The 21,924-nt window shown below is 37.0% G+C and overlaps 2 protein-coding genes across 2 annotated transcripts in view; one reads left to right on the top strand and one right to left on the bottom strand.

The window, feature by feature from the left end:
• Positions 1–336: 336 nt before the first annotated feature.
• On the bottom strand, positions 337–21,728 carry dhx29 (DEAH (Asp-Glu-Ala-His) box polypeptide 29). Its single transcript, XM_079862064.1, has 28 exons — positions 21,693–21,728; positions 21,050–21,239; positions 20,699–20,772; positions 19,497–19,610; positions 19,260–19,389; positions 19,030–19,169; positions 15,787–15,927; positions 15,578–15,704; positions 15,314–15,469; positions 14,319–14,490; positions 14,113–14,233; positions 13,431–14,033; positions 12,193–12,336; positions 11,935–12,111; positions 11,695–11,835; positions 10,589–10,733; positions 10,273–10,393; positions 9,556–9,640; positions 7,315–7,403; positions 7,099–7,227; positions 6,386–6,461; positions 5,406–5,630; positions 5,075–5,211; positions 4,901–4,991; positions 2,384–2,701; positions 898–1,029; positions 639–735; positions 337–502 (listed from the first exon to the last, which is right to left on the bottom strand). The coding sequence occupies exons 2-28, from the start codon at positions 21,207–21,209 to the stop codon at positions 447–449; spliced, it is 4,101 nt and encodes a 1,366-aa protein (XP_079718190.1). The 5' UTR covers positions 21,210–21,239; positions 21,693–21,728; the 3' UTR covers positions 337–446.
• mtrex (Mtr4 exosome RNA helicase) overlaps positions 21,715–21,924 on the top strand; it is a 36,877-nt gene continuing 36,667 nt past the window's right edge. Inside the window, exon 1 of the mRNA XM_079862066.1 lies at positions 21,715–21,866. Within this exon, the coding sequence (XP_079718192.1) occupies positions 21,769–21,866 (98 nt within the window). The 5' untranslated portion in view covers positions 21,715–21,768. The remainder of the gene's footprint in view (positions 21,867–21,924) is intronic.

A 21,924-nucleotide genomic window follows, 5' to 3' on the forward strand; every position in this document is an offset into this window, starting at 1 on the left:
AGTGAACGCAAAATTTCTTAGAGGAACGTAAAGGTTTTGCTAGCGAAAGCAAAGATGTCCCTTTAGTGGACTATTTTTCCCAGTCCACTGCGTCAGTAACATTACCCAAGTTAACCTTAATATCTATTATTTATGATAACTATGGTCAGACTTGAGACATGAATCTTAACCACTTTACATAATTTGATATTGCATTCACGTCTATCAGTAACAAAACAATAACATTAGCACCACAAAATTGTTCATCTGCATTCCTACAGGCTTTTAATAAAAACACAACCCTGTCAGTCTATTATGATAATGGATTTGAAGAATACCACAAACATTTTGTTTGTCTTAAAATATTTTTATAGTTTGGCAATATAATTTACAGTCTCACCCCTCGGTGAGGTTTGTCAGCATTTAAGTCATAGTCAATTCATGGTTGAATACAAACAGGCACTTCCTCAGGGCATGTTTTCTGACTTGATCAGTTCTGTGATGATCTGTATGGTCTTCTCATCTGAAGAGGATAAAAATTAAAGACATGTTCACAACAAAAAGACTGTTCGAAAAGGTATGCGTATAAATAAACTGACTGACTATAAATATAATGATTCATTCATTTAATAACCAGTTACTTGTACGGTTAAAGTTACCTTCCAAATTCATTTTAGGGTTGGCCAATTTCCTCTCCAGGAGGGAGTCCATCAGCTTGCGAAGGTGTTTGAAGATCACGCCAATTCTGACTGGAGCCTGATGGGAATTGAAACAGATAACAGAGTTATCTCACAGTTTGTCAAACCATTTTGTGATGCCTCAGTGCTCCTGCCAATGAGGTGATCAATGCAAAGCAGGTAACCAGCCAAGCATGGATAACCAATGAAACAGGACATGCATGCAAAACCTTTCCCTGACCTGGAAGTGGATCCATCCATCCAGAGAGATGAGCCTCTCCCTGTGTTGCACATCAATATCACCACCAAACAGCAGCAATGATAAAGGACAGATCAACGTAGTGTCTCTTAGAAACACCTTAGAGTATTTCACCTGTAGGCAAAATGAGAAAAATAGTGGTTCAAATACACAAAGGATAAGGGTCAATGACATAAGAGTGTCCATAATAATGAAAAGGAAAAGTCATTTAAAAAATAAGGAAAAGCATCTGTTTTTATGTTGGTTTCATATGGTTTAAAAAAAACTTTTTAAAGAAATGTTTCAGAAAACACCTTAATTTTTATTTCCAAAAATGTTTTAAAATAAAAATGTCAAGGTAAAAGTATTTATTACACCTTTATTACCATAAATATAATTGTTTTTGAGTCGCCGCACCATCTTGTTATAAACTAAGTATCTTTTTTTCCAGCATGTTGGTCACACCACATGATTTTGAGGACGTTTTTGCAAATATTAATAAGCAATTTTATTAAAATATAATATAACAATCTAATTACATAATTTTAGTAAAATATTTTTTTTAAGAAATAATAGAATATAATGCCAAAAAACGTAAGGTTTTCTTTTCAAACATTTTTTTTTTTACCTTATGATTAATGATTAAAATTAATTTTAATACAGAAATTAAAAACATGTCCATCATAGAAGAGGTGAATTCATGTCTACTTGTGACTATTGTACAAAAGCATGGAGTCTAAGATTTTTCTGGGGGGGAAATTGATGTTTTTATTCATTTATAATGTTACAAAAGATTTTTTTTTCTCAAATAAATGCTTTTCTTTTTAACTTTCTATTCATCAAAGAATCCTGAAAAAAATGTATCTCGCTTTCCACAAAAATATGAAGCACCACAGCTGTTTTCAACATTGATGATAATAATAAATGTTTCAAATCACCATATTAGAATGATTTCTGGAGGACCATGTGACACTGAAGACTGGAGTAATGACGTTGAAAATTTAACTTTTCATCACAGGAATAAATTACAATTTAAAATATATTACAATAGAAAACTTCTTTTAATTTGTAATAATATTTAGCAATACTATTTTTACTGTATTTTTGATTCAATAAATGCAGCTTTGGTGAGCATAAGAGACTTCTTTCAAAAACTGACCCAAAACCTTTAAACAGTAGTGTATGAGTAGCATTTTTAATGTATTTTCATTTAAATGAATAGATAGACCAAAAAAGAGCACATGATCGACCCATCTCTGTAGCACAAATTGTGCGGGATGAATCAGAAGTGTAGTATTGTGGGTTAGCGGTTTGTTCACATTAGTTAAAAAAGCAATACTAATAGTAATGCTTGCTTCACCCATAAATTCGATTGCCAAATAATAAAACGCTTCCACAGAGTTAGCCATGTACTAGAATGTAGAATGGGATGGATTAAAAAAAAAACACAAAATGCCACAGGCATATATTAAAGCTAACCCCAACACACCTTTTCCTGGAAGAGCAGCCAACCGTGGGTCTGCAGGAAGCGGTTGACAGAGGAGGGGTGAACATGGGCCTTCCCCTGAGCAGTCTCGACCACACACACCACCCGATCCTGAACGTCCACAGAGGGGGTGTAGAGGATACGGCCCACGCTGTCATACAGACCCGCCGTCAGCACGGCATTGAGAACAGAGACGTCCTGCTTGGAGAGCGAGCCGAGGGCTTTGGGTTCGGCGCTGGGTCGAGAGCGAGGAGTCCGGCTGGGTTTGGAGGCTGTGAAACCGGCCTGCTCCACCATCCTAATGAGCTCCTTCTTCACATCCTGAGGAGGAAGTTCAACACTAAATAGTTAAAAGTCAGTTTAATGTATTTCCTCTAGTTATTAAAAAAAACACACTCAAAATTCATACATTTAGTTGAATACACCTCAATTTCTGAATTTATAAATTCATTCCATACATTTTTATATTTTTGTGACTTAAATTTTTGTGATAGAGGCCCTGTTTACACTTGGTTTTGGTCGATCTGGTCACTAGTAGACGAGGGAGACACATACCCGTTTACACCTAGTATTTTAATCTGTCTCTTTTGTCCACTTTCAACCACTTCTGTGCTGATTTATTTGAGGGGAGGGTCTATGGGTGGGTAAATGTATGGGGGGGGTTCAGATCTTTTCGATCTAATGAAATAAATAATTCTCCGCGGACTAATGCGTTTTCAACTACCCCTGGAAGTGGCTCAAAATGTTTTAGACCCTGTTTACACCTGTATGTATTTAGCGTCTTCCACTTGTGATCCGATCGACCAAAACACATCTTAATGCCAACAGGGCCTTAAAGTAAAAAAAGAAAAAAAGAAAAAGACAAGGAGGTGGAACTATCTAGAGATTCTGAAAAAAGTCTCTTTTTTTTTTTATATTATTAGTATTTGAAAAACGTTTTGCAACAAATGTAAAACAAAAAAAGTGTTGTGTACCCAACATGCAGGAAGCCATTTTGTTATCATGTGACTGAAAACCACAAAACAGGAAATAATAAATCACAGACAGGGACTCCTGTAAACCCTTATGGCCTCTGTAGACCAAAAAAGTGTCATCTGGACTAACTTCAGTAAATTTCATTATATTTGTGATTCAAAAATGTTGAGATTCATGAAATTGTTTAAAAATAGCTTGTTCACCACAAGAACATGTTCAGTCTATAGGCGCGTAGTGTTTCTTTACAAAGTTGCATCGCCATCTACTGGCCTGGCATGAATAATACAGCGTTTTTAGTCGTTTTCGCAGATCCGTGTGAACGGGATCGTTTTGACAACGTTGTCATCTGTACGCGAAAAACGCAAAGGAAAAAGTTTTAAATTAAATTATTTGTATAATAAATTACATTTACAGATACAAATTTAGATTTTAATAATGTATTAGTAAATGTTGAAATTAACCTTAACTAATTAATAAATGCTCATTGTTAGCTCATGTTAAATAATGCAGTTAACTATTATTAACAAATGGAAAGTGTTATTGTAAAGTGTTACCGAAATATAAAAAAGAACTAATAAAAATAACAAAAGCAGTTAAAGGGGGGGTACAATGGTGTTTCATGTATTCAGAGTTGTTTACAGTGTTAAAGAGATGGATTCTCATGCTTAACATGGCCAAAGTTTTAAAAAAATATTTTGGACGAATAACGGAGAATTTCTGTGCCGAAAATCTTACTTCCGGGTTGGTACAAGTTTCGGCTGGTTTTTTTTCGACCGTGGATCTAATGACGTAGACCAGAGTGGAACTCCTTATATGAGCATTTCTCCCGGAAAAGCTCGCCCGCGCACACGTCGACCAGAGGAGAGCGAGACCGCGCAAAAACGAGTTGTGTAGACTGTTTGTTCCCTGCATTTCGACGATGAATGTTTTATAAACAAAGCCCAGATCGACGGCTCTGGCTTCGCCCACACGGCCCGCCTCCAGACGCTCGTTTTTTTCCAGAAAGACTCGGTACAGCCTATCTTTCTTTTATAAATATAATAAAACTAAAGACTTTTTGGAGATATGAAGGATGCAATACTACTCTATAGGTATTCAAGATTAACAGGAGATTGAGTGAAAATGAGCATTTCACCCCCCTTTAAATTAAATATAAAAATAAAGGCTAGTTCAAAATATTAATTCATACTTAAATATCACTATTTTATAATACTAAAATATCACTGGATGGTTACACCACAGAGACATTAATCTAAAATAAACGGCGGTATAAATGATGTATGAACAAAATGTACGAAACCAACGAATGCAAAGAATACATTTTTAAAAGCCTAACACTAGTGTTTTAAACCAGATTTTTAAATACTTCTCCTCCTCTTCATCTCGGACAGACTTTTTATACTTTAAAAGTAACATTTCAAATTCTATTTTGCACACACGCAGATCAACCATCGCAAGTTCTAGCAGATCAGAGGTACATTTGTTAATTATCATGACTCGACAAATGAATCAGCAAGTGCGTTCGTAGCTGTAAGAGGACGTCACCTCAATCGTCATGAGGGCGGTGCGATTCAGGAAGTGTCTCCTGCAGTAGACCATCTCAGCACGCGTTCCCTCGCCCCGTGAACTCTTCCACCTGTTAATAAAACACTAACTTCATTACAACGATTTCACTTCCTTTGTCCATGAAGTACTGTTTTGTTGAACACGAGTGATTACCCAAGGTAAGCATTGTAGATGGTCATGTGATCTGAGTTTACGACTGCTAGAGCAGCTTTGGCCAGGTTGGCCTCCTCCTTCCTGCTCATAGGAGTAGCAAACGGGGACTTCTCAGACATGGCCGCTGCAATGGTGGCCTGAAAAATAAACATTATGAATTTCTCAGTGTTGTTTTGGACCCCATTGACTTTCATTGTATGGATAAAAACAGGTAAAGCACACTAAAGTTCCACAAAAGAATGAAAGTCATACAGGTTAGGAGCGAATATGACAGAATTGTCTTTTTTTGTTTGTTTGTTAGAAATTAATAACATGCTGAAAAAACGCTCACAATGGGTTCCAGGCAGCCAAAGATGGCACCAAAGATGAGCATTTTGCCAATCTTGACATTGACAGGAAGTGCAGCCAAGTGATGGCCGAGCGGTGTTAGGGTGTGGCTATCTTGTTGACAGGCGTTGATCTTTCTCAGAAGGCTGACAGCGTTACACACGGCCTGCGGCTGAGGGGCATCGAGAGCTCGACACAGGAAATCCTCTGGAGAGCCATAATCACACTTCTGTTAACACGAACAGAAACAGGTTTCTGAGGCTTTATGCTTTCAAATGTTTGGGGTCAGTAAGACTTTTTTGAAAGACATGAATCCCTAAAATGTATCACGGTTTCCACAAAAAATATTAAGGAGCACAACTGTCGTCAACACTGATAATAATAAGAAAGGTTGGTAACTTTATTTCCATGACCCACTTTAGTAACTTTGCAACTACATGTCAACTACCAGTCATTAGAGTATTAATAGACTCTCTGCTTATTATCTGCTAACACTTTATTTTTAGATATTCTATTGACCGGAAGTACTGTTACTTTGCAACTACGTGTCAACTTCTACTAACCCTAACAGTCTATTAATACTCAACTAATACTCTAATGAGAGTTAGTAGACATGAAGGTGCAACATTACGTATAGTCAACAGAATGTCTAAAGGGGAGCATCAAAATAAAGTGTAACCGAGCATCAAATCAGCATGTTCGAATGATTTCTGAAGGATCAAGTGACACTGAAGACTGGAGTAATGATGCTGAAAATTCAGCTTTGATCACAGGAATAAATTACATTTCAAAATATATTACAGAAAACAGTCATTTTAGATAGTAGTAATATTTCACAATAATGTAGCTTTACTGTATTCTTGAGTAAATAAAAGCAGCCTTGGCAAGCATTAAATATGTTTTCTTTCAAAAACATTAAAATATCTTACCGAAAACAAACTTTTGAATGGTAGAGTAGATTAAAGAGAAAAACATGGTACTTAACATAATATGAAGGCAAAGCTCCTCCAAAGGCACTCTGAGAATCTCAGGGATGGAGTAGGCAATGAAGCTCTCAAATCTGGGAAAACAAAGAACATGAGAATGACGTGTATATTATAAATATATTGACAGTATATAAAATGAGATCTATTCATTTGATAATATTAGTTTTACTGTTTTGAGTCTTCCGTTTCAAGTATTGAATAATGTGAGGCTGTTTTTGCACTCTTTCAGGTTTCTGTCCACCAAATTGGACTAAATCGTCATGTACATTTACTTCTCATGCGATGCAAAAATGTCCCCCCTAAAATATCATATAAAATATGATATTGCCAACCAAAACAGGTCATTGATTCTCTGATGGAAGGTTAGTACTGTATGTGCCACAATCTTTAAAGTCATGAAAAAAATCCTGTATTTATTATAAAGGATTTATCCATGTACATCATTTAAATTCATGTGCTCTCGTGATTTTTAATCAAAGTAACTTCCCCTCCCTCTTGCAGCTTATCTCTTCTCTTCTCTAATGATGTGTTTACTGGCAGGAGGGCGGGGAAATAACCTGTCACTCAAAAAAGATCCACCAATAGCAAACCACAACCATCCAATCAATTCCCTATAGACAAAATAAAGTCCCGCCCTACATTTGTTCTTGTTCCAGAACCGGTTTCACTCGGATATACGTCACAATCAGGAAGAAAAGTCTATCGTCGTACCTGAATTTGGGATAAAGGCGGAAACAGTAGCCCTCTCGAACACGTCCTGCCCTCCCCTGCCTCTGGAGGGCGCTGGCTTTACTCACAAACGTCTCCACCAGAGAGCTCATCTGGCTGCTTTCATGATACCTGAAACCAGAAACAGAAGACAGCCGCTAACATTCAAAACCATTCCATCATAGACAGTTAATATCAGATATTTTCTACCCATCTCACCGATTTTCTTTTGTTTTTCCTGTGTCAATGACAAAGACCACATCAGGAATGGTGACGCCAGTCTCAGCGATGTTTGTGGACAGAACAATCTTAAAGAGAAATGAAGATGGTGTATACATACTATGCACTGCAGAAATAGAAATTCATAGTTTTCCGTCATGAGACCTGGAGGGCAAAACGTCCAAAGAACTGCAGCTTAAAAGAGGAAAACTTGTGATCCATGTACTGCACTATTTCAACCACTAATGGTAATTGGTTCAATGTTTCTTTGAAAAACAATTCATGCTAAACTGCGCATTGTGTTTATATTCCGGGTTCATCTGCTTGCCTGTACGTAGTATGCATCATCAATGATGTGTATACTGAATTTGGTGTTTTAATACTGTCTTACTACTTTAGTACTTAGGACAAACCTGGTAACAATAATTGGTGGGGAATGGAGGAAAGCCTTTTTTTTTTTTTATTGCAGAACTTACACATAATTACAAGCTCAGGGAAGTGAAGCAAGGTTGTATCACTTACAATGAACAAACAATTATACGAAGGGAAAAAAAATAAAATAATAATAATACATAAATATCCTGGATTTGCATACAGCACAATATGTAATTATATATTAAAAAAAAGAGAAAAAGAAAAGCATAACAACAAGGTTAAGTCATATCTTTGAATAAATCATCATAATGCATCAAAAATTTTGCACTTTTTTTGTTATTTGTAAGTCTAAGGGAAGAAATAAAAGAATTAAGGTCAGCCAGAAAAAGAGGGAAGCTCAAAGGAGACTTAAGCCATTTTTGCTTGTGGATAAAGAATTTTGCATACAAGATAACAACAACAACAACAACAACCTTTATTTATAAAGCACTTTTAACACAATACAAATTGATCCAAAGTGCTGTACATAGTGCATAACAGGACTACACTATAAATAACAACAATTACAAGTTTCCAAAAGCTAAAGAATAAATTTTTTTTTTAAATTAAATTAAAAAAAATAAGATAAGGAAATTAACAACATGTTCAAGAGACATCCGCTTTGGGTTTTCATAATAAAAGATAACCTCTTTGAGAATGAAGGTGTGGGTCACATTTGTAGGGCCAAAAACAAAAGCACTTAACTTAGCCCAAAATCTATTGGTTACATTACACTCACAAAATAAATTGGTGACAGTTTCCTCAACAAAACCACAAAAAGAGCAAGTCTCATCAATATCAGAATATTTAGAAATAGAAGAGTTAACAGGATAGATTTTATGAAGGATTTTATAATGAATTTCCTTAACTTTGTTGGATACACAAAATTTACTAGGCAAAAGCCAGGCCTTTCTCCAGATTACGTTTGTTACAAGGGATCCCCAATAGAATTTACCCCTTGGAGTAACCTTTCTCTTCATTTGAAAAATTGAGCGAATATATCTGTTGTTGCATTTTCGATCTAAAAAATCTATCGCGCCCAAGCGTAAAGCCGGATAAACACTATTACCTTTACTGAAGGTAAGGTGATTTTTAATTAGCTGAATTAAACCTGCTGGGATAGCTTTTATCAAGGAATTATATTCCTTTGGTGGAACTGGAAAGTTATGGTGATTCAAAAATTGCTTGTAAGTTAGAACATGACCAGAATCATCAAAGACAGATAGAATGCAATTAAAATTATTGTTAAACCATCTAGGGAAAAAGAGAGATTTATTTCTAATGGTTATATCCGCGTTATTCCAAAGGAGAACTTTGTGGGGGGAAAAGCAATGGACAAAACACAATTTCCACGAAAGAAGGCATTGCTGATGAAAGTTAGATAAGGAAATGGGTAACTTGCTAGGTAAAAAGTTACACTTTAATAGGAAAGACAGGCCACCCAGTTTGTTAAAGATATTATTAGGAATGAAAAACCATAACGACACTGGATTCACAAGGCATCTTTTCAGCCAGTTTACTTTAAAGGTGTTTATAGTATCAGCAAAATCTAAAAAGTCAAGGCCACCTTCACCTCTGGAATTAGAGAGTACTTCTTTTTTCAATTTGTGAGGCCTGTTTTTCCAAATAAAATCCAAAAATATTTTGTTAATTTCCCTTATAGCTTTATCATTGATAAATAAAGAAAGAGCAGGGTATACAAAGCGAGAGAGCCCTTCCACCTTAGATAAAAGGACTCTACCATAAATGGAGGAAAGCCTTGTTTTGCCCTGCAGGTGGGCTGTGATGTCATGTGAAAACTATGTATATATAATATGCTCTTCTCACCTTCCTCACTCCAGGAGGGGGCACTGTGAATGCAGACGACTGGTCCTGGGACGACAGTGAGGAGTGGAGGGCGACCAGCTTGTATCTATATGTTAACAAACACAACATAAACATATTACAAAATAAATAAAATAACATTTGAAAATAAATGCCATTTACAAATATTTGTATTTAATTATATATTTCATTGTATTTAATAAATTAAGTTACTTATGGAGCATGGCAAGAATGCCTTATTTCTGAGAAAATTTAATGCAAGGTCTTTATATTAGCATATTAGAATGATTTCTGAAGGATCATGTGACACTAAAAATTATTAATGATCCTGAAAATTTTGCTTTGATCACAGGAATTAAATGACATTTTTAAATATATTAAAAAAGAAAACAGTTATTTTAAATTGTAATCATATTTCACAATATTATTGTTATTACTGTATTTTGATTAGGTGACAATAAGAGGCTTAATAAATACAATAAAACATTAAAAAACCTAATTATTCCAAACTTTTGAACGGTACACAAAACATTTTATGCCCCTTCACAAAGTCTTGATTTTGGTTTTGTGCTCTACTAGAACAGGTTTTCATACTTGAATGTTCAAAAATAATAATTTTTCCCATATTTTACATGGTTGCAGCACCTCTCGTCTCAGTCTGTCAGTAACGCTCTGTTTAGTTCCTGTCTCTACGAAGCCCCGAATTTAGGCCGGAGTTACCTGTTCTTTGAGCTGAACCTCTTGTCGGTGGTCAGTAGATCATGCAGCTGTTGAATATGAGCCAGGCCTGGGAGGAAGACCAGAACCGCACCATCCACATCACGAAACTGAGGTGATTTATCTTAGGAAAAGAACCAGAGGTACTCCATTTATTCATAAAACCTTTAACGAGTAGATTTTTACAGTCTTTAAGGAAACTGTGAGTGTTGTTTCCATTAGCAAACACTACTACTAATAAAGTATGCATTCTAATAAGGCGCATGTTCAGTCACTATAACTACTGACTGTGTATACAGTATATGTGTTGTTATCTTACCAAGGTACGCCAGCAGGTCTAATATCAGATCCATATTTATCTTATTGGGATTCATGTACTGTAGGACATGTCGTGTCCGGCTGCTGAAGTGATCCAGCTCAGGGCCCAGATCCCAGCCTGAACCTGAGTCCCTCACAATCAGCTCCTGAAGAGAATATAAGAACAAACATTTACAAAATAACATATGCCTGCAATGACACGCCACAGAATAGCCTTACGCATGCTAACTAACCTAAGAAGATAATGGACCGAGTCCATGTTTTGCAGTTCCTGACTCTGTTGTTTTCTATTGCAAATTGCTGTTCACAGGCTTGCAGTGCTTTTGGGCGTATTTGTGCGAAAAAAAACGTGCCAAAAGTGTAAGCGCGGAAACAATACAGATCATATTTATTATGCGTTAGCATGAAGCTGAAATTTCACAATACATGAATTACACTTACGAATAACAGTAAAATGCTGCAAATATTTTTTTCTTACACTTGAAAGGTGATTTACACCTTTACATTTTTTTCTTGCATATGCAAATTTTATTTACGCTTGCAATATTATGTACACTTTCACAAATCTTACCCTGCACATGCGATTCTTTATGGCATCACATTACCTTCATACTGATCTCTTTATGAACTTTTTAAAGCGTCAGAGTGTTAGTTATGTAGATTGTGAATGGAGGGACAGAAATCTCAGATTTCATTAAAAAGATCTTCATTTGTGTTCCTAAGATGAATGTGTTTGGAAAGACATGAGGGTGAGTAATTAATGACAGAATTTTCATTTTTGGGTAAACTAACCCTTTAATTAATAATAATAATAAAAAAAGAAAATCTGTATGAATTACCTATTATATGTTTCAATCTATGTTATTTCTAAAAACATTTGATGATATTAATCATCTTTAAAATGCCACCTACAGAAATTTGCATTTAATTCATTAATATATATTTCATTGTATGTAATAAATTAAGTTACTTTTTATGGAGCAAAGCAAGGAGAACTCTAATTTCGAACACTTTTTAGGACAAATAATATGCGAATGGGGACGCAGCATTAATCTTGGACTGATGAAATCCTTCTGTTGAAAAAAGAAAAGTGGATTTCTGTCTCACCTGGTGCTGAATAGTCTTTCCTCCTTTCTGTGCGATACTGATGCTGACCTCGTCTTCCTCCTCCACAAACTTCTGACTGTACTCCGAGTCCTGCTCCAGAACATATCCCGTCTCCTCCACGATATCCTCCAGGTGAAACACCTACAGTACCACCACAGATTTTTTTCTTATTTGGAATTTATTTACATCGTGTAAATATACAGTATTTGTTGATATTTATTTAGGTGTATATAATCTTGCCTCCACAGGGAAGGTTCTGCCAGGTATGGTGACCACAGGACAGCGGTTGAAGTAGTTGGCAAACTTCTGACAGTCGACTGTAGCGCTCATCAGGATCAAACGCAGATCTGCACGCTTATGAACCACATCTTTCAGTATCGTGAGGAGGAAATCTGACTGTACGCTGCGCTCGTGCACCTAAAATATTGAGACATAATTTTTGGGTTACATGGTCCAGCCTTAAGTGTGAGTATATCCCCAGATGTATGCGAGCCAGACCTCGTCCACGATGATGTGAGTGAGGGAGCTGAGGAGCCGGTTCTGCTGTAGTTTGCGCAGCAGAACTCCAGTGGTGCAGTACAGCAGTCGTGTGGCGTCACCAGAGCGGTTCTCCATACGGATCTGGTATCCACACAGTGAATTCTGTAATGCAAATATTCCACAATATTGTTACTCTGCCGTCAACTACCCGTACGACACCTTTACTGGAGTTCTTTGGACTTATTTTGCAAGTGTCAAGTTCTTAGATATGGCTTTGAAAAACTTTTAGATGATTTTTAGGAAAAGTATTAATTTAAATCATGTGGTGTTTCCTTACACTTTGAATACATGTAAGTGCATCTTAATAAAGTTGAAAAAAAAAATATATATATATATAAATGTATGCGCGCACCACATGACATCTTACAACATAAAAAAAAAGTCAAATTAACTGATATTTTTAGAGACAAATTGACCTTGACAAACAGTCATGAGGGGTCCTTCTCTATGATATTTCCAGTTTTATGTTGTTGTTTTTACCACATGACCACAAACATAAAAATATGTTTTTGGGAGTGGCTTAACATGACATTTTCTGTTTTCTTCCTATTAGTTGCACTACAAGACATTTATTTGATGGACAAATGTTTTTCACACATTAATTTTATAAATTTTAAGTGGTTTTAAGTAGTAAAATAATACGAAGAAACAATAAAAAATAATTAATAATTAAAAAAATAAAATACTAAAAGTTTTATTTTCAAGAATTTAATTCTCACCACACCCTAAAAAAAATCAAAATTAATTTTAATTCAGAAATGAAAAACATGCAAATCATAAAAGAGTTGTATTCATTTTAAATATATTTCTGAATTAATTTTAAAAAATGAGCATTGCCATTGACCCATTTAATAAAAGTATACTTATGTACTTACTAATTTGTGTCAATATTTATATTATTAATACTTATCAAAATATTTCTATAACAGTTATTATATATAGAAGGTATATACACATATACTTCATATATATTATTTTCACCTGAAGGACAATAAGTAAAACTAGTTATTGTTGAGCCTTAAAAGGAAGTAGCTCAAGGACTGTCTCTTGTGGTGTTTGAACATACAACTTTTAAGGTGACTGGCCCAAATGTTTGATTCCAATCACATACCACCTGACTTATTAGAGATGAACAACGTTAAAAGCAAAGTATTTCCACATACACAGTTTTATAAAGCATCTTCCAGAGATCTAACCTTGCCTCCCGGTCCATCCTCACTCCCCAGCTCCTGCGACACCCTGCTGGCCAGACTCGTGGCTGAAATCCTTCTGGGTTGCGTCACCACCACATTGCACGGCTGCGCGGCCTCCCCAGCGGCCAGGAGCTCCTCCAGGATGAACTGAGGAATCTGTGTGCTCTTCCCGCTTCCCGTTTCCCCAGCGATCACCAGCACGCGGTGGCGCCGGAGAGCCTCTAGCACCTTCTCACGGTGCTGGAAAACAGGCAGCTGCTCCCTCTCAGCCAGAAGCCTGTGCGCCACAGGAGAGCCTCGCAGTTTGAGGAACAGCCTGCGGGACGCCTCCTCCGCCATCAGGCCTCCTCCGTGCTGGGGCTCGTGGTCCTCCTGCACGTCCAGGTTCTCCCAGGAGTCTTCCGGTTCAGTGTCCTGGAGACTTTCCTGGGGCTCGGACTGCAGTTGGAGGGCCTGCTGCTGTTTGAGGCGAGTGAGCAGGCGTGCGATGAACTGATCACGTGGTTTGTTGATGGCGGAGAGGGTTTGCTCCTCCTCTTTTTGTTCGTCATCTCGCCACTCAAGCCACACGTCGCGGTAGGTGGGCGGCAGCAGCTGATGCACAGACTAATGGAGATCAAAGATGAAATGAATGAAATATAAAGCAAGCATCTATCTGCCTAATATGTGATGTTTTGAAACTCACCTGTCCTTTGACTAGTTTATAAAGGGCAAGCGTGGCTCCTAAGTGATGGGCTTGCATGCCGTCTTCAGTCAGGATTGTGGGACACACCTCCAAAACGTCATTAGGCCTATGAATGCGCACTCTGACATCAAGGACAAATAACCAGTCAGTCAAATATGCATTCAGCACACAGTCAGAATCAAAGATGCAATTTTAACACAACATACTTGCATTTCCAATATCTCCCGACTGCAATTTTGTCGAAGGATGGTGGAGGGCTCTTCGGGAGGTTTTTCCTGCACCAATCAATCAAAAACTGTTTAGGAGACTTGCCAGTCCAGCTCCTTGAGGTGTAGTCAAAGTTTCGGATGTCTTTGGGCTCCTTCTGCTTTTTCTCCGCTAGGGCATCAACAATGATCAGACAAACAAATTATAATTAGAGATGCAAAAAAAGACATTAATATCTGGACATTAAAGACATTAATATATGAACCTAGGCATTACCAAATCATAAGCACAAGCACAAGCATTGAAAAAAATAAATAAAATAAAATATTTTTTTTATATCTTAGCATAAAACAAAACAACAAAATAAAACAACAGCATGAAGTTAAAATAAAATGTTTTGTTAAAAAAATTTTTACATTATGACATAGCATAAAACAAAACAATAAAATACCAGCATTAATTTAAAATAAAAGATACATTTATAAATAATAGCATAACAAACATAAAATGACAAAATAATGTAAAACAACAAAAATGAAACAAGAAGACAATTAAACAGCATAAAATAAAACAAAAAAATAAACAGCATATGAGCATACAATAACAAACAGAAATAGCAACAATATAAAGTAACAAAATAAAATAAATTAAAATATAAATAACAAAAACATAGAACAGCATGAAATAAAATATCACAAAATAAACTGAATAAAGCAATAGCATAAATGAAAAATAAAAAGATGAAAATGTAAAATAAACATGACAAATATAATAAAATAAATAACAAAATAAAATGTAAAACATAACATAAAACAAAAATCATGTAAAATAACAAAATACCATAAACAAAAACATAAAATAACAACATAGCATAAAATAAAACGATATAGACTAAACAAACAAACAAACAAACAAACAAAAAAAAAACACCACAAAACAAAACTACACCTATTGAACTAAATAAACATACACTAAACAAATGTATTACTCTTACTTTTTTCTGCTGGTGGTGCGTCTGCTTGCTCAAAGAGGCTGAAGTTGAGTTCCTCCTTTCCATCAGTGAGTGTAACTGGCTTCTTTTCCTCTTTAGGAGTGTCTTTAACCTTGATAGCTGAATTAAACATTGGATGACACTCCAAAGACTTCATTTCTGTAATGTAAACAAACACTATTAAGAAACAAATTCATAGTAACCCTACCTCACATTCTATACAATTAACAAATACCCTAAAGTAGCGAACAATGCCGGCACAGAGACCTTGCTGGATGACTCTGATGCGATCTTGTGCGGCCCTCTGCCCTGCTTTGTCCTTCTTGGCTTTCGATCCTGTGGCCATGTCCTTGGCATCAAACAGCTGAGCGCTCAGCAGCAGGTATCTGTCATTCTGCAGGAAGAGCATGGGATTTTATGGGAAGCTGCAGGCGTAATACCGGCATATTATAGAAACTAGACTCAGTAAAACTCACAGGATCAAACTTCTCCTCCAACTCTGGGTTATAAACACTTGTGTCCGTGTTTTCATCTTCTTCGCTGCTCTGATCTTCAGATTGTTCAGCATAGCGCAGGATCCACTCCTTCATACTGCCACCACCCTCTTTTACAGGACTCTGACATCAAATACAATGTTTTTGAACTTTTTCTCTCAAAAGATTAAAGTGCCCCATTATGATTTTTCAGATATTACATTTCATGTAGTGTGGAATATAGCTGTTTGTGAATGTAAAATGTCTGCACAGTTTCAACGATCAAATTGAATGATAAATAGCCTAGAAATCTAGACGCCCCCTAGCGGCGGCAAATTTGATTTTGCAGCCAGTGTCGTCTAGCAACTCTCCGTTGGCTTGCGAGCTGGAAAAACCAAACTCTAGTCAGGCCAATCACATCGTGTATGGAGTCGGTGGGCGGGCTTAACATAATGACGGCAGAGTTGTGACTGCTACTTGAAAACAAAGAAGAGCTGCTGCTGGCGAACAGTCTTTCGAAACGGCTTTGGCCGTGAGTCTGGAAGACTTGGAGTTAAGCTTTTCTTTGAGAAATGAACAAAGAACGGTACAGAGGTCATTCTTAAAACAGGAAGATGTGTTCGTAGTTTTGGCGACCAGATACGGCAAAAGTCTAATCTATCAACTAGCTCCGCTGTTGGGAAAACGCTCTGGTTGGTTGTAGCGCTAACCTATTGCGTGCAGAGGGAATTTGAAAGACAACCGTTTATCCCGCCCCTCGGATTGAGCCGTGTCTATGGTGAGTTCCCAGACCCAACATCTTGATGTGGGTCTGGCTTGTCAGGCTAAATGATCAATGGAGTAATTGAAAAATTGTAAAAGCAGCGTTTCTGAACTGTCTAAAACAAAGCATCAGTAATTCCAGTCTTACTTCCTGCACAAAGCTACGTAGGTTTGTAACAAATTTGCATAATACCATTGGCTGCCCGTGAACAACATCTACCGGTACTTTGACTCTCAAACACTGTAGTTGTAGGTGAGGCCTGGAAGAGTTTGGTTTATCTTTTCGACATCTGCGCATCTGCATCCACTTTGCATGTGCTTACAAACAATGAGGACTAAAACCAACGTCATCGTTATTGTTCGTATCACCGTGTCAAGTGCTGAGGAAGACGCAGAGCTGAAATTCAGATATAGTAATGGACGTTTTGCTTCTGACATGCACTGTAAGCGGTAGACCAATCACAACAGACTGGGACATCTGACCAATCAGAGCAGAGTAGACCAATCACAACAGACTGGGACATCTGACCAATCAGAGCAGAGTAGACCAATCACAACAGACTGGGACATCTGACCAATCAGAGCAGAGTAGACCAATCACAACAGACTGGGACATCTGGGGCACGTTCCAGTTCAAAACGGTGCGCAACGTTTTGCTACGGTTTCCGGGTTGAACGTCATGTTTCCTGGAAACGGCGTGCACCGGTGTGCAATGGGGTTTGAGATACGTTTTCTCTTGTTTGGTGGGTGTGTCAGAACTGCAGTCCAATCAGCAGCAACATGTATATAAAGCACGCGGTATTAAAGTGAACTCGCACAATGGGTTCAATGAAAGTAATTTACAAATGTGTTCGATGCAACAATTGAGGATATTAGAAGACATGTTTGTCGTAAGTTTTATTGTAAAAATATAGGATATCAACATAATGATGTAGTTGTTTATATTTTTAGCTTCATTGCAAGTGTATGACATTTGGAATAGAAATAAACAATGGTAATTAAGTGCTTTTCCTAAAAATGAGAAAGAAAATACAGGGTATTAAAACAGTATGAACTACAAATAAAGTCAGTATGTGAGGCTAAATAGATGTGTTTTAGTCTGAATTAGGTAAGATGTGTGCTTCCATTTCAGTTTCAGCAATCCCTTCACTCGATTGTGATGTTCTCTTTTGTTCTGGGCGGCAAGTGCAGTAACTGTAACATCGGGCATATTTTGTAGTATTAAAAACATATTTATACCGACTTCATCAGGCTCAGAAAATTCTTCACAAAGAACACAAAGAATGGCCTTCTCAGTTCTCTGCCATAGTTGCAACTCTTGCGTCATCAGAACAGTGTGTTCAACGCATCACCGTTTCTGTTTAAAAAACGTTGTACAACGTTTTGTCGGGGCTGAACGCAGCCCTGACCAATCAGAGCAGAGTAGACCAATCACAACAGACCGGGTCATCTGACCAATCAGAGCAGAGTAGACCAATCACAACAGATCGGGTCATCTGACCAATCAGAGCAGAGTAGACCAATCACAACAGACTGGGTCATCTGACCAATCAGAGCAGAGTAGACCAATCACAACAGACCGGGTCATCTGACCAATCAGAGCAGAGTAGACCAATCACAACAGACCGGGTCATCTGACCAATCAGAGCAGAGTAGACCAATCACAACAGACTGGGTCATCTGACCAATCAGAGCAGAGTAGACCAATCACAACAGACTGGGTCATCTGACCAATCAGAGCAGAGTAGACCAATCACAACAGACTGGGTCATCTGACCAATCAGAGCAGAGTAGACCAATCACAACAGACTGGGCCATCTGACCAATCAGAGCAGAGTAGACCAATCACAACAGACTGGGCCATCTGACCAATCAGAGCAGAGTAGACCAATCACAACAGACTGGGTCATCTGACCAATCAGAGCAGAGTAGACCAATCACAACAGACCGGGTCATCTGACCAATCAGAGCAGAGTAGACCAATCACAACAGACCGGGTCATCTGACCAATCAGAGCAGAGTAGACCAATCACAACAGACCGGGTCATCTGACCAATCAGAGCAGAGTAGACCAATCACAACAGACCGGGACATCTGACCAATCAGAGCAGAGTAGACCAATCACAACAGACTGGGCCATCTGCCCAATCAGAGCAGAGTAGACCAATCACAACAGACTGGGCCATCTGCCCAATCAGAGCAGAGTAGACCAATCACAACAGACTGGGCCATCTGCCCAATCAGAGCAGAGTAGAAAATAGGGGTTTAGAGAGACCAAATACTTTATCGAACCGTTTCAGACACAGTGAGAAAAGAGCTGATTCTGCAATGTATATTATAAGAAAATTAAAGTGCTTTTTTGACCATGGATGCATGTAAACCTATTGTAGGAGACCTTCAAAAATAAGGAACCTTTAAAATTGCATAATAGGGGAACTTTTAAAAGAAAAAAGCGATTCATCATAAAATGACACTTTAACACACCTTTGCCTTAGGTTTCTCCTCCTCTTTGGGGGCTTCTTTCGTCACCAGCTGCTTCTTGTCCTCTTTAGGAGGCTGGTACTTAGGACGAGTCTTCTGTTTCTCATCTTGCATCTTTTGGCTGAAACCCTCCGGTAGCTCATCTTTATTCGCAGAAAAGCAAAACAAGGGTTTAGGTTTGAGGAGCAGAAAATGGGTTTATGAAGTTTATGACTGCAATCTGAAGCTTATACCGTCTCTGAGATTCAGACAGAGCCAGTCGAGCGCCGAGTGCAGATCTCCTCCATACAGCACGCTGCTCTTCATGGCCTCCTCGATGTGCTCCGTCTTAAACTGGAACTTCTGCAAGGCTGTGTACAAATCCTGACACACAATATATGATAGATGGTGTTCTTTTAAAATTCTCAGATAATAAATAATATTCTTTATTTTTTACAATTAAAAGAAAAGAAAAAAAGGGAAAGAAATACCAGCAACTTCTTGGAGGTGATTCTTCCAGATATTGGTCCTTTATCAGCATTTTCTTGCCTGTAATCATTGATCAACTTGATCACCTTCTTTTCCAGTTCTGGATGGATAACAACCTTCGAGACATGCAAAAAAACAGATATTAATATTGATAATACTACTAACAGACATTGATGTGTACAATAACTTTCAAAAAGTTTGGATTGAAGTTTTGATTTTTTTATACATATGTTCACCCAAAGCAGCATTTATTTGATCAGAAATACAGTAAAAACAGTAATATTATGAAATATTATTACAGATTAAAACCACTGTTCTCTATAATGCATTTTAAAACAATTTATTCCTGTGATCAAAGCTGAATTTTCAGCATCATTACTCCAGTCTTCAGTGTCACATGATCCTCCAGAAATCATTTTAATATGATGATTAGATGCTCAGGACACATTTATGATTATTATCAATGTTGAAAACAGTTGTGGTGCTTCATAAGTTTGTGGAAACTGTGTTGTGAGATATTTATATATATATTAGGGCTGTCAAACGATTAATCGCGATTAATCGCATCCAAAATAAAAGTTTGTTTTTACATAATATATGTGTGTGTACGGTGTATAATTATTTTCTATATATAAATACACACACATGCATGTATATATTTAAGAAATATTTGCATGTATATACTGTGTATATATATATTTATATTATATATAATTTATATTATATATAAATATTTTATTTATAAATAACACATTTTTCTTAAATATATATGCATGTGTGTGTATTTATATATAGAAAATAATTATACTCCATACACACACATATATTATGTAAACACAAACTTTTATTTTGGATGCGATTAATCGCGATTAATCGTTTGACAGCCCTAATATATATATATATATATATATATATATTTTAGGAATCTTTGATAAATAGAAAGTTCAAAAGAACAGCATTTATTTTGAAATAGAAAATAAAACACTATAAATGTCTTTCTATCATTTTATGATGAATTTAAAGCATCCTTGCTGAAATATATAACTGACCCACACTTTTGAAAGTGACTTTATGTGTTCAAATGTATTAATCTGTCTGCAGAAGTCATTTATGCAGATCAGTTGTGTAACAACTGTTATTTTTAGACTGGATAGGTTTTCAGTTATGAATGCATAAACATGAACTATATGAATGTGAGACATACCTTCAGGATAGATTTATCAGCCACACTGCTTGTGTCCGTCTGTGCATTAGTGTTAAGACCATATGTTTTGGGAGCTACAAGAAAAGAAATAACAAAGACATTTGCAGACAAACTGTCAAGATTGTACTGGCTCTGAACATCGTGAATCAGTGAAACAATGCAACACTTACTGTATAATAACTCTCATTGATTATTACACTACACAGTGCATCTGCATTCAAATAGGTAGAAATGTCATAAAAATGTTGATTTATATATTGTCATATTATAATTACATAATGCTTGTGAATGTCTAATGCATCAAACTCCTCACACATTAAAAGCAATGCAGCTTTTAAAAGGACGTCTGACCTCTGGGTTTGTTTTCCTTCGAGGCTGATTTCTCATGGTTTGGTCTCTGTTGGTGTTTTTTGCCCGTGGCTTCAGATGCTGCACTGGTCGCGTTCACAGCAACCGGCTGCACACACACACTCGTGGGAACCGCTGCCGACTTCTTCTTCTTCCCACCCATCGCGAAAATAATCAGTTCAAGTGTCTGTTACTGATCAGTACACAAAACGATCAACATGTCTATAAACACACATTTTATAGCTGGAAAATGCTAAAGAAGACTGTGCTGACACATCCAGCTAAGCCAACTCTATGAGAGTCTGTGAAGGCTGAAACTACAGAAGCTTCTTTCAAATTAAAAGTTCAGCGGAAACCTTTATTTTCTAAATGTGTATTTATTTAGGGCCTCCACACGTCCTGAGAGAGAGAGAAAACAGGACAAAAATTTAAAAGGACGGTAGAATTAACATGTTAAAAGTTGCAGAGGCATTTGTTGTAGTCTATCAAAACCTATTAAAGTTTTAGTCACTAAATAAAAGTAATTAAATAGCAAACTCAAATTACGGCAAATTCCTTGATTGAATTAAAAATGTATTTTGGAATTTGTTATTGTGATTATTTTAGAGAGAAACATTTTGTTTGACTGTCTATTTTCGTTGCTCACTTCACACGTTCGACGCGGCGCATGTCATTTCCGGCACGAGGTCTGTGTGGGATTTGTGTCTGTAGGGTTTGAAGTCATGGCGGACGCCTTTGGAGACGATTTGTTCAGCGTGTTTGATGAAGAACAGGCCGGTTCCAGCAAAAAAGCAACTCCAAAGTCCGTAGCTCAGTCAGGGTATGTAAACGTTGGCGATATATGTTTGTTTTGCAGAACTAATCAATAGATATTGTAG

This window comes from Squalius cephalus, assembly GCF_949319135.1.
Source record: "Squalius cephalus genome assembly, chromosome: 24".
Taxonomy (NCBI): Eukaryota; Metazoa; Chordata; class Actinopteri; order Cypriniformes; family Leuciscidae; genus Squalius; species Squalius cephalus.

Bases quoted from the DNA above. Each gene is read 5' to 3' on its own strand.
- dhx29 (XM_079862064.1), bottom strand. From the start codon at position 21,209: ATGGGTGGGAAGAAGAAGAAGTCGGCAGCGGTTCCCACGAGTGTGTGT. The intron at 19,390-19,496 runs GTATTTCTTTCC...ATTGTGTGTCAG, and splicing joins TCACCTCCAAGAAGTTGCTG to GATTTGTACACAGCCTTGCA. The intron at 9,641-10,272 runs GTAACTCCGGCC...GTTAACATATAG, and splicing joins AGGTTCAGCTCAAAGAACAG to ATACAAGCTGGTCGCCCTCC.